The 13227-nt window shown below is 50.4% G+C and overlaps 1 protein-coding gene across 1 annotated transcript in view; it reads right to left on the minus strand.

Moving 5' to 3' along the window:
* Positions 1-885: 885 nt before the first annotated feature.
* The window catches only part of LOC110331676 (protoheme IX farnesyltransferase, mitochondrial), a 115183-nt gene continuing 102841 nt past the window's right edge, over positions 886-13227 (minus strand). The window contains exons 6-7 of the mRNA XM_021212474.1: positions 12609-12841; positions 886-1518 (exon numbers count right to left, since the gene is read on the minus strand). Coding sequence (XP_021068133.1) covers positions 1112-1518; positions 12609-12841 — 640 coding nt within the window. The 3' untranslated portion in view covers positions 886-1111. The remainder of the gene's footprint in view (positions 1519-12608; positions 12842-13227) is intronic.

Here is a 13227-nt window from a genome sequence, read left to right on the forward strand (position 1 = left end):
CAGGGCACAGAACCCTGGGAGACCCAGGAACTCACACTACCAGCTCCACAATTTTAAGACAGCATTGCTCTCAGTAGCCCTGGGGTGCACAACAGTCCGAAGACCTACAGGTACCTGCATCAGATTCCAGAGCTGGACCCGTGGCCACTAGGAGCCCTGCTGCCCTCTCTGAACACCACTGGGCACAGAGGCCAATTTCTGGACTCAGGAGGCACCAGTGTGGAAATGTGGTTTGCACGAAAGAGATTAAGTGGGCACAAAACGGTTGCTGACCCAGCCCACCCTCTCCCTCGGGGTTATGCTGCGATGCCCTTCCAAAAAGAAATGCTGAGACCATGCCTGAGAGAATGATGAGCACGTGGTATATTTCCTGGGGTTTCTGAACCCCTGGTATGGGGGGGGGGATTGGAAGTGGTGGTGTGTGCTGGCAATGCGGCCTGGGATTCTGCAGGCAACCGTTTGGAATCCTCGCTCCCAGTGAGTAGCCCAGGCTGGGTGTTGTGTTACTTGAGGAAATACGTGGTTGAGAACGCTGGTAGGGTAGACAAAGCTAGTCAGGCCCCGTCTTACTGGCAGGGAAGGGGTGCTGTAGCCACAGTATGTGTTCTTCTGAGGCAGTGTGTGGGAGCTCCAGAGGTTGGGTCACAAGCACTCGCCTGTTTGAGCAATGACCACAGTGGCCTCCAGGTGGTGAGTACACACTTGTGTGTGTATGTGCGCGCATGTGTGTGTGTGTGTGTCTCAGGAGCCCGGCTGGGGGTGGGGGAGGGAGGATGTGCATATATATCATGTGGGTGAGAGAACACAGGGCTGGAGGGAAAGATGCATAAAGACTTTCCAGGAGAAGAAATATACTTTCTCTCTCTTTCTTTCTTTCCTTCTTTCTTTTTTTTTTTTTGTACTGACCCCGTATGCTAGTCCCTTTCTTGTTTGGGAAGCAGTTTGGATATTAATATTAAAAGGACTGGTAAGTGACGACACAGCACCAGATGATCTGCCACCAGCTGACACCATCCAACTCTCTTTGCCAGAATCAGCAAAATTCGCTTCCTGCTGGCCCAGGGCAGGGCTGTCTGTCTGTACGTGCGTCTGTCTGCAGGCCGGCTGGCTATCAGCTGGGAGGCTCTCCCTTGTCCCCCCCCTGCCCGGGCCGCTGCTTGCAGGTGAGCATGATCAGCAGGAGCAACGGCAGGTGCCACAGGCTGCAGAAGAACAGTTTCCTTGAGCTCCTGCGGTCTGCGTCCACGTAGAAGCGGAAGCCGAGGTAGGAAATGTACAGGTTGATGGGGAGGGAGATGACAGGGAAGACCCAGGTGGTGATGTCCAGGACGGGGGCAGCAGTCGACAGAGCAATCAGGGCCAGGCAGTGGCGCAGTGCCACCCGCCGGCAGAGGGCTGGGTGGGTGACGGACATCATGCAGTAGCCTCCTCGGGAGTAGTCTTCACGGAGGCCCCAGCTCAGGGCATTGAAGTGGGGGAACTGCCAGGAGTACAGGATCCCTCCCAGAAGAAGAGCTCCTGTGAGGAGGGGTGGGGAGGAAAGGAACAGTTAGGTGTCAGCGGCCATCTCCGAAGCAAGGCTCAGCCTCAAAGCAAGGCACAGGCCTCCTCCTCAGGTGGGAGGTTGCAGCAGGGACACAAGGAGGAACCTGGAGGCGGGAACCGAGGCACCATGGAGGACCACTGCTTAGAGGCTGCTTAACATGCTTTCTTAGCTAGCTCAGGACCACCTGACCAGAGGGGGCACTGCACCCAGTGGCTGGGCCTTAACATACTCATTTGATGATGATGATGATAATAACATCCCAACAGAGTCGTCTACAGTCCACTCTGATGGAGGCATTTTCTCAGTTGTGGTCCCTCCTCTCAGATTATTCTAGCATGCTTAGTAGTACCCTTCCCACAGGAGGGATTCCCATGGGAGAGACTTGTTGGAAATAACAAGAGAGGCACTTTCTAGTTCATTAAGAGTCCTGGTACCCGCTTCAGTGACACACACAGGACACTTATCTAACATGGAGTTCTCTTGGGATTGGAAGGCAGGCAGGGAAGGCTGGAGCAGCTGAAGGAGCAAATGGTGGTGACAGAGACATCCTCATGTTTTGATGGGACAATACAGCTAACTCTGCGACTGTCAGGTGGTGGAGATTCTCAGGGCACAGGGTGGCCTTTAGGACCCCGAGCTTCATGTTTGGGGAAGCCCTAGTAGATCTCATGAGCTGTCTTGGACCCTCAGGCCTTGGGCTGAGTATGATATACAGTAATGACAGCCACAGCAGCATGGGGCGGAGTTATGACAAGAGTAGGAAGTGTTTTGTCATTGTGGCAACAGAGCCTGGGCATGGCTGAGGGGAGACAGGAGGGCCCAGGGGAGGGATGGTAAGGCTCAGAGCTCCAGGTGGGTTTTATTCTAGAAATGACTGAGAAAGAACAAACCTGACATGGCTAAAACGGCAGCAGTGGGGACTCTTTCTCCAGCTCTGCCCCTCACTGTCCCCTCAGCCTCTGGTGTGCCAACTGCAGTAGTCTGTGTTGTGCAACGGAAAGTCTTGGCTGTGCTTCGACTCAGAACAAGAGAGCCCAGACAGAAGCTCAGCTCTGAAAGGGCAGCAAGCTGCTGTTTCTGAGAGGAAGCTGGTACGGGTTTGGCTCGTGTCACAATGAAATCTCTCTAGGATCCACAATTAATGGACTGCAGTGGGAAAACCACCCACAGCTCTGCCTGATGCGCTTCAACTGCTGCAGCTCGGGAGGAGAAGGAAAACAAACCACTTGCTTCATCAAGATAAGGTGAGTCGGAGCAGGACGGCCCAGGTCAGCTCAGGGCTGCGGTGGGGCCCACCTTCCGGGTGGGACGGACAGAGTGCTCTGCACACCCCCATTTTTATTGGGGCGCCTGTCCACCCTGACAGCAGATACCAACTGCCTGCCAGAGGACACGGTCTGTTTTTTGGGGGGTGGACAGACGGAGGGGGGGTTAATGTTTCTCTGCTGGGCTCTGGCCAGGGAAGGAGACAACACAAATGGAGTTGCAGTCTGTGGGAAGTAACACCTTAGGGACAGACAGGACTTGCAGGCTATAGAGAGAAGGTACCGCACTTGGCTGGGGAGCGAGGCATGGCCCCTGCAAGAAGCACAGGGCGAGTGGTGCCACCTACTCGTTCATGAAGTCTTTGTTCTCGCCCTCTCTTTCCTTTTCACTTTTATGTTTTTAGAGGCTGCATCCCACTCATCAGGCCAGTTTGGGATGGAATTCTCCATGGAGTCCAGGGTGGCCTCAAACTTAAAGCAATCCTCCTGCCTTAGCCTCCTGAGTGCAGGGATTACTACTAGTGCATGACACTATGCCCAGCTTCTGCTTCTTTCAAACAAGCTGCCTCATTTTCTTAGACCTACCTGGGAGAAAACATCGGCTTTCCTCCCCTTTAATCACAGGAGTAATCTAGGGGGCAGCTGGGCACCTGTGGGAGTGGGTCTTTAGGACAGTGACTCTGCTGCTCAGTGATGGCTACAAGAATCCCCTTGCTTATTATGTGAGAGAGAAAGGCATTCACAGCACATGTGTGAACAGCAGAGAGAATGCTGGCCCAACCACAAGCCTGCTCTCAGCGCTGTCTTCCAAGTGACACTTGGCGAGAATTTTCAGTTCTCTTCAAAACTATTTGTTATTACTACAAGAAACAGATGTGGGGTGGGGGTGGGGGCTCCCTCATTTCTATCTCTGCCCAAGTCCAAAAATGCTCTTCTGTCACTATTGACAAAGGAAGCTTCGCAATTCAGCCACACAGTACCTTCCCAGAAGGGTGGGGACCCTAAAGTAGGAGCACTCGGCAAGCACCCTTGCCACGATAGTTCCTTTGGGGATGCCTGGTGGGTACCTGCTACCCCTACTGAAGCCCATCCACTGGCATTCAGCATCCACACAAGGCCTTAGTAAGGATAACAACCCCACTGCGATGATAGCTGGGGTTGGGTTTGGCCCAACAGGCTCCTCTCTAAATGTGGGCCATGCAGCTCGCCTGCTCTATGGCTGGTCACAGGTGTGCTTTCAGGGTTGGACAGCTGAGGATGCTGGTGGAAGCAGAGCTGTCCCAGGGTCACAGACCTTACGGCTGTGTGGTTCATTTTTTCTTTTTTTTTGAGGACTAACATGTGTGGTCAGCCTCAGTGCAATAGACTTCTATGGAGAGACAGATAAAGGGAGCAGGAAGTGGACTAGTTTATCAACCACACAGGAGAGACAAAAGGCCACATTATAAGTCCTCTGGAGACAGGAACACCAGTGGGCATTTCCAACGTGTAGAATTCTTTGCAAGGGACTCGGGAATAATGAAGAGGAGGCGTGGCAGGGGCTTGGGGTTCTCTCTACCCTGAGGTGCTCTTTCTAACCTTCCATCACAGACTCTGGAGAAGCTGCACTCGAAGGCTAAGAAGTACAAAGCTCTGACCTTTCTCTAACTACCTCCCTACAAGTCTGAGGACACCACAAACTCTTTCCAGAAGTCAAAGTCCCCCTGGTTCCCATCAAAGTCCTTATCCTCATCCTCCAAGGCTACCTGGCATCACCAGGGCTAATCCTATGGGCATTCAGCACCAGGCACTGTGTGCTGCTGAGGCTGGCCAGCCAAGGCCTGCTCTGTCACCTCACCCAGGAGGCACTGGCTTGGCACCCTTGAAGCTAGAACCAGTTCCGGCCGGCAGTGAGATCAGCAAGAACTGACCAAATGCAGCTTCTCTGCAATTCTACACCAGCAACACATGTACAGCTACTTTCCTTCACAGATCTTTTCTGTCCTGATGTCAACGCTGGGTAAAATTGGGTTCTAAATGGCCTTTGCTAATATTTCCATAAAAGTCAAACTTACTTTATTTTGTCTTTGAATTACAAAGATATGGTTTATTGATGGTTGTGGTGGTATGGGTCTTTAATCCCAGCATTCGGGAGAGAGACAGGAGGCAGATTTCTGTTAAGTTCAAGTCCAGCTTGGTCTATACAGTGAGACTCTGTCCTGTTCTACCCCCTACCAACCCCACAAAAGAAGGAGAAAGCGATGCTGTTTATCTTAGTTAAGTCTTGCTCCAGGCCAGTTAAGGTAACATCTCAGGAACAGACACTATTGAGTCTGTCTGAGTCAAGTGGAGGCAGGGTTTTAAAGGAAATCTTTTCAGATACTTGGGTTCGACAGTGTCGGGTATTTAGTAAGCCTTCCATAAATATTTGTGGAATAAATGAGTGAAGGAATCCCCTCTGGCTCTCTTCTCTCATCTGGGACTACCGGAGGTAAACCGTGGAAAGCAGTTAGGGTTTGCAGTTTACCAGTCGAGGTTAAAACAACTCACTCTTTTTTTGTTACTAAAGCCATCCATCTGCCAAGTGTCACCCCCTGATAAGAGCCCATTTCTGAGTCCTCATTTGTAATTCAATGCTGGTTGACATAATTAATGTTTATCACATAGCACCTGAATTACAAACCAGAGTAACAATCAACTCTAAAAGACTCTTACCATCTTCACCATGGAGGCGGCTCAACGAAGACTTAAAACAAGGGCTTTCTCTAGACTTAGGAAATGACAACACAGAATCCCAGCATCTCTAAGAATGAGGTGATGCAGGGATGTGGCTTTGGAGAGGGGGAGGGAAAGAGAAGGGAGCAGGCCTCAGATAAACAGTCTCTGGAGATAAACAGTGCAGAGAGGCCTAATGGGTATGGCTCCAGGCCGCTGACTGGGGCTGCAATGTCAGCTGCCAGCCACTTATCTGGCCAGGCCCCCAAGGGACTTCTTCACTGGGGTTCCAGCAGGTCACTTCTGCCATTGCCATCACTGCTCCCCAAAACAAGTGCTTCAGCTCCTGAGGCTGCAGGCTAGCTGGGTCAGCAGCTGGAGACCGTCTTCCTGAGTTCTATCGAGCCACAGAGCTGTTTTAATGTTTCTGCTCTAAACAATTAATAAAATAAAGGCAGGATGATTAGGTAGTGGAAGGAAAAGGCCACATCTGAAGCCAAGGAAAGTGGGGACAGGTAAAATCCCATCGTATTGGCTCACTCCTTAGACAGAAGGGCTTTGTAAAAGGCAGGCACCCCCCCACAACCCCCCCTCCCCCCAGCACTCAGAAGCAGTTGGCTGCCGCACCCTGACCGCCTTGATATGACAGCCACAAACAAAGCCTTTGGCTGTGCGGCTGGGAGAGAGCTGAGTGGTTTCCAGCCTTCCGTGCAGCTATAAAATAGCAAGTATCAAGAACAACTGACATTTGTTTAGCTTTCACGATTCTCGCCTGCTAATGTGCTTAATCCTCTTCATCACCCCCAAATCCCACCTCGCTTGTCCTGTGATGGACAACAGCCCAGCCCAGGCAGATCTGAAGCTGCCAGGGCCTTCCCAACCAGAGCACCCTCAACACAAATTCTTTTCCATCATCGGAAACAAAGGGGGGTGGGGATCAAAGTAGTTGTGGGAAAAGACTCAGAACCTATGGGATATATTCCCTCGTGGCTTTGTCCTTGCAGGAGAGTGGAGGCCAGTGGAGGCTTCATTGCCCAGTGGCCTATGGAGGGCATCACCCAGCCCTGTGGCTAGTACAGACGCTACAAACAAATCCATGCCAACAAGGGACGGAGAGTGCTTCTGGACACGGTCCTTGCCCTTTCTCCGTGGGTTACGGTGACACACAGGCTCCTCACACTTCTCTCTACAGGAAGGGCCATAGGGCACAGGACTTAGACACAGGCTGGCGAGCGGCTTCCTCTCCAGTCCTGACCTCTAGCTACTGAGCCCAACTAGTTTTCTGCAGAGGGAGCCATGGTCTGTAGTGACAGGGCCACTACAGTGTTGGTGCTGGCTTATGTGGGCACTAGTTTTCTAGGGTAGGGATGGGGGCAGGCAAAGGAATGGAGGATATGCAGTCAATCTGCCTCCCTTCACACACACTCTGCCTACCCCCAGGCGGTTGGAGCTAACAAGTTGCTCCTTCAAAGGGTGATCAGAACGATGCTTCACTGAAATACTGACCAGGGAGGATGAAGGGCAGGGCTAGGATTGGAAGTCTTGTAAGAAAGAAGAGCAGGGAATGTGAAGCAGAGGGCGTGGGTGGTGAGAGAAGGCATGTGAGCCTGAGACTACAGTGAAGGCAGGCTCTGCAAACTCACAGGAGAACCTACCGCATATCCCTGTCAACCATCCCAGTACTCCAGACTTGGCAGGTACAATCATCATGGGTCTTTACCATCTTTTACTGCATTATCAATTTCTCTGCAGGTGTCACTACGGGCCCAGCCCGGTCTCGGCCCACACAACATCATCTCTCTGGTTCTCAACTAACAGGCTCGCATTCCTTCAAGAGTCAATTGGCCTCTAAAGTCTTGTGGGAAGTGTGGGGAGCCCACACCCACAGAAGACCCTAAGCTAAGGCTTAGTAGTGTCTGTCTGCCTCTCCTAGAAGCTCAGACATGGTTTGCATGAGGTCAGGAGTGAGTTTTAGTTAGTTTTGTATCTCTCAAAGCCAAGCACACAGTAGGGCCTTAACACCTGCAGTGAAGTGACTATGGGCATTAGTTTGTTGAGAGGGTAAAACTGGCAGTAGTGCCTGGTCTGAGTGGGCAGTGGAGTGAGCCATCTCCCAGCTGCTCTTGCTTCCTTAACTCAATGCCCACATGAGTGACCTCCAGATTCCCCCTCCTGCTGTCACGCTCTGTTCACTAGGTGTTCCAAAGACTGCTATGTTGGACTTCTCTAAAGGCTCAAAGGTTAGGTGGTCTGGAGATACTACAGAAGAAAGGAAAGGCTTTGCCAGTTTTTCCTCTCAGAAAAGCTCTTTCCATCCATCTATGTCCCCCAAGACCACCACAAGAACCCTGGTGGTCGCTGACCTCTGTAGACAGCACACATGATACTGTCCATACAGTTTGAACCAATATCAGTCCCACTCTCTAGGAATTTCTGAGGTACCCTAAGGCTGTGGCTCTTTAGAATTCTGTCTTTGTGAATTTGAGAAGTGTGGTTTCTGGGCCAGGGGCATTAGCAGCACCCGGGAACTTATGGATGTGACATTCTTAGACACTACCAGAGCCACATGAAAGCCCAGTAAGCACTCTGGGAAAAAGGAGGGCTCGGAGCCTGTGAATCAGTGCTTCGCTTTAGCAAGACAGGGACAGGTGCATACTAAAACCACTGTCAAAGGGCACACACATCAGGCAGTGGACACAGCTTTAGAAAGACTCTTTGCTTTTAGGTGGTGGTTTCTGAATGAACTCTCTATGGATGGAAACTTGATACGACAAACACTGACAATAAGTAAAGGTATTCCTTAGTTCACAATTCAGACCGTAGTTGGTCTGTCCAGTCTCTCTGGGCCCTGAATATGAAGTACACAGGGCAGCAGGCATGTGGCAGAGGTGTTGCCCACTGAGGCCCTGGGCCTCGCAAGGATGTGTTTCCAATGACCTATTTTATCTAACCTTGCTAAGTTTTCAAAGGTTTTGCTCTGTACTACCAGGATGGCAGCTGCGAACCAAATATGGCTCTGGACACCTGAATGATGGCTAGTGGAATTGAGGACATTTACATTTATTTGATTTAAAAATTAAATAGCTATCTATGGTTCATAGCTACCCTCCTGAACAGGGCAGTTCTATAAGATGACTAAATTGTATTAAATTTCATTCATCTTAGGTCCTAAAACACCAGCAGTAAGCACCTGGAACATAGTCTCTTAGCTTCTGTTCCCTGCACATGTTGACAGATACAGGGTTTGCTCGTCCTCATCCAGGCTCTGTAGGATGAACACCATGAGCCTGTTCACACAGAGCGAGCACTACCTTTTCTGTAACTCCCCCCCAAGGGTTAGGTAGGTGATACAGCTTTTTTCTTTTTGAAAGTGTTTACTAAGGTTCGCCTCAAGTTTGTGCTCCCCCTTCCCCAGTCCACTGAGCTGGAGAGTCAGAAAATTCCAAGACAAAGAACAGAAGTCAATGTAGACGCCTACAAGGAAATGTCTCCTGCTGGTTTCAGAAATCCTCTGTTTCATACCAGGTTCTGTTCAAGCTGATAATGGATGTCTTTTTCCAGACAACTGGGTACTCATCATCTGCTAACAAGGCATGCCTGGTCCCTCTGCCACCTGTCACTTAACACGTCTGTATACAATTAAAATTAGGGTTACAGAAAGACTATGTCAAACTTAATCTATTTCATGTGTGTTTCCAGTTGCACATGCCTGTACATGTGTGAACAAAGGCCAGAGGAGGATGTCAGTTGTCCTGCTCTGGTTTAGTCCCTCGAAGCCGGGTTTCTCACTGAGCCCGGAGCTAAGGTGACAGCCAGCAATCTCCGGCGATCGGATTCCTCAGGCACTGCCACCCAGAGCTGAGGTTACAAGCGTACATAGTCACGCCTGACTTTTATGTGCGTGCTGGGGATTCGGACAGCACCTGTATGCAACTTACCGACCCATCTTCTCGCCCTTTAAAAACAATAATTCTAATCATGTTTGTTAGCAGTTTAGCCGAGTCTAGCTTGGCCCTCAACACAAGAGTGCTCACTTTAAAGTGGGGACTTTCATGAATTTTTCCTGTCTGGCCTTTGAGGAGGCAACAGGAATCCACATATATCATGTCTCAAGCCATCACAAGGACATTTCTGGGAGTATAAAGAGAGCCGGCCCTTAGGGTAGGAGGCTACAGAACAGTTCTGAGTTTTCCATGGTCCTGGACTAGACTGCCTTCACCTAGCCATTGTTACCTCTTCCTAGGTGGGCCTACCTCACGGAGGAACCAGGAGTACTAACAATATGGAACCTGGGCAGCCACTCACTCTCTTTCATGGTCTCCACCTCAGAGTCCAGGAAATTACTGTGAGGGTCAGAGTTTAGGGGTGCACAGAAGGTTGAACTGGGTGGTGGTGGGTGTGATGAGTGAAGTCAGGGTGAGTGCTCTGTCCTAGTTTGCTTTCTGTCGCTCTGATGAACTGTATAATCACACCCACCTTGCGGAGGAAAAGGTTCACTTCATCGTATACTTCCAGGTACTAGCCCATCACTGAGGGAAGTCAAGCAAGCAGGAACCTGGAGTCAGAAGCTACAGCAAAGGCCACGGAGGGATACTTGCTAGCTTGCTCTCCATGGCCTGCTCAGCCTACTTTTTAAAAATAAAATCCAGACTACCAGCACAGACTCTGCACTCACACTGAGCTGGACCCTCTCACAATCATTAATCAATAAAATGTCCCACAGAGTTGTCTATAGGCAATTTGATGGAAGCTCAGTTGAAGTCCCCTCTCCCCAGATGGCTGTAGTGCCTGTTAAGTTGCAAGCCATTAGCTAGCACATGCACCAAGTGGAATACTGGTCAGGGTGGGAGGGCTAGTGGTATATAGGGAAGGCTCTCCGCATGAGCTGCTAAAGCAGAGTGAAGACTCAGAGTCTACTGCACCCAGGGAGAGACTTCACTAGAGGCCCTGCTAAGCTTGGGGCCACAGGGAGGACCCCGGTCTTCCAAACAATAGCTAGGGAACTGAATGTCCGTCCTGCCTTCCCCACCGAGCCAGCTCACACCATAAGGAAAAGCAGCTATTGCAAGCTGAGCCACACCACGCTCCAGAACACAGTCTAGAACAGACTAATGTGCCTCCACAAAGGATGGGCTGCAAGCCTACAGTCTAGGGAGCCCCATGGCCCATTCTCACACACAGACCAACACTGGTTACACAAGAGCTTGTGACTGAGTCTGATCTCAAGTTGAGTGTTTCGTTTGTTGGCATTCCTTCTAGCTCTGCCCAACAGGCCCAACAGTTACCTAGCAACAGTCATGTAGGCCTGGCTTGCTACAAAAGGGACTGTTTGGCCTCTCCCTCTCCCTCTCTCTCTCTGACACTTCTCTCTCTGATACCTTTCTCTCTCTCTCCCCTTCCCCCCTTTCTCACATGTTCCTGGCCAGCTACTGCTGCCATCGCCACCTCTCCCCTTCCCCTCCCCCTCTCCTTCCTTCTCCTTCTCGGTGCCCTCTCTGTCTCTTTGTCTCTCTCTCTGTCCCCTCTCTTTCTTTGCCTCTGCTCCCTTATCAAATGGCTAGTACCTGGGGGTGGTGGTGCCTTAGCATGGGTCCACTGAGCCAAACCCTCCCACAGCACCATACAGTGCTCTATAAAATATATCCTTGGCTCTATAAAATATATTTTGGTTTTATGAAACACATCAGTGTTCACTGTCTTTTGTTGTTGTTCTTCTACTATGCACTGACAGTCTGGGGCCCTTACTGGATGCAGGGTTCTTTAAGATTAAAAACATAAACATCTATTTAGTATATGTGTGTGGTATGTGCACACTTGGAGGTAAAAGGAAAACTTGCTCAAGTTGATTCGCTCCTTCTAACATGTGGGTCCCAGAGATTGAACTCAGGTCATTAGGCTTGGTGGCAAATGCCCAGCTGCTGGGTTTTAAACTTTGAATGTCCCAGCTTCTGTAGTTGTACAAAATAAATTTCTTCCTTACATAAGTTACCTACAGTGACCACCCCTCTGTCCTCAGAACCATTCTACAAGGAGAGACTATTATGAGCTCTAAGTGGCAGGTCAGGAGGCTGCCAGAGGGGCCAAGTTCAGGTCCAAGGTCAGCAGCAAACAGGGTTCGCATCTTGCTCTGAAGCCCTTTGTTGCTGCTGCCTCCCACGTGGCTGAGGCTGGAGCTTAGTTTATCGCAGAGCAAAGGAGCACATACGTTTTAGAATGCTGTATTTGTATATTCATTAAAACCCACCACTTACAGGATATTAAAACCATTCGAGGAGATGAGCATGGCAAAGGTGTAATGGCATTTGTGCGTCTGCCAAATCACAGTGTATGAGCTTTTATAAAGTTTCAGAAGTGTGGCTCACAGGGCAACGGTGTGTGGCCACTGCCTTTTGATCCCTCATGTGAAAAATATGTACTTACAGATATTGCAGGAAACCTCACCACTTCCTTCCTACGTGTCGGTCAAAACACCAATTACTTGACTAATCAGACTGTGGAGCTCCCCTCACAGATGGTAAATGAGCAATTTTCACCCCACAAATCCAGCTGTGATACACTACCAATGTGTAGACCCACTGGGTGGTTCTACTGTAGACAGCATGAATGATTTAAGCCTATCATGTAAAAGTAAACGAGGAGCTAATGAAGATAATCTGTTTTCTCACAAGGGCAAATGAGCCTGTTCCAGGGTCAGGAAGGAGGCTTGTCAGCTACGTGACATGACTTTAACAGGAGACGGAAGTTCCTGATGGACTGGGCCTCCCCAAGTAAATCAGCAGGTCCTCGTGTTCCGATTTTATCACTCGTTTGAGGGCCTTTCCTCCCTCCATCTGCAGTCAGGCGGAGACAGCATTGCCTCCTGTTTTCTCTTAGGCCTTCCCTATGTCTCCCATGCTAGGATGACATGGGACCCCTTCAGCTCAGGGCTGCCCCATCAACACTTTCGTCATAAGAGTCAGCAGACTAAAATGGAACTGCCCCAAGTCCTACGGAGCCTTTGCCTGGTAGGCGACGGGTTCACTTGGAAGACTCGGGAGCTCTCACAACTGGCACTGACGACCCTGTCTGTTGAGAAAGCCACTGTCACACCAGGAGACACTCACCAGCATCAAGGCTTCCGGTGGCAGCCGTCCAGCCCATGACAGGAGGGATGGCTCCAACCACAGCTCCAACCCAGGTATTGATGATGCTGATCCTCTTCAGTGGTGTGTAACAACAGGTATACAGGAAAATGTTGAAGACCCCCAAGGCCCCTGTGAGTGGATTCACTCCCCAGGTCAGAAGGGCCACTCCTGGCACAGCACAGCAGGTGGCAAAAGACACAGCTAGCAATGGGCTGGAAGAGAGCAGAGGGCATTGTGAACACATTCCACTTAGCTCGGGCCTGCAGCTCAGAGTACACTACGGCCGGCATCTTCACATCCACGGAGGATGATGGGAAGTCCATGGGAAGTCTTCCTGAGACTGCAAAGGAGCTCAGGTGGGAGGCAGAGCCCCCTGCACTCCTTCCCATCTGCAGGTCCCCTTGACTCATCTCTTCTAGAGCTGACATGAAGGCTTAGTTAGACCCGGCTACTCTTAAATAAGGGACAGATGCAAACACTAATGCAAGTTCTGGACAAAAACAGGATCCGTTCCGGAAGTCATTCTACTCATTTTGTTTGCACTTTAAAGTGTCACCAAAGCAGGGACAGCAAACATCAATGTCTGCCCCAGAGAATC

This window comes from Mus pahari, chromosome 14 (genome assembly GCF_900095145.1).
Source record: "Mus pahari chromosome 14, PAHARI_EIJ_v1.1, whole genome shotgun sequence".
Classification (NCBI taxonomy): Eukaryota; Metazoa; Chordata; class Mammalia; order Rodentia; family Muridae; genus Mus; species Mus pahari.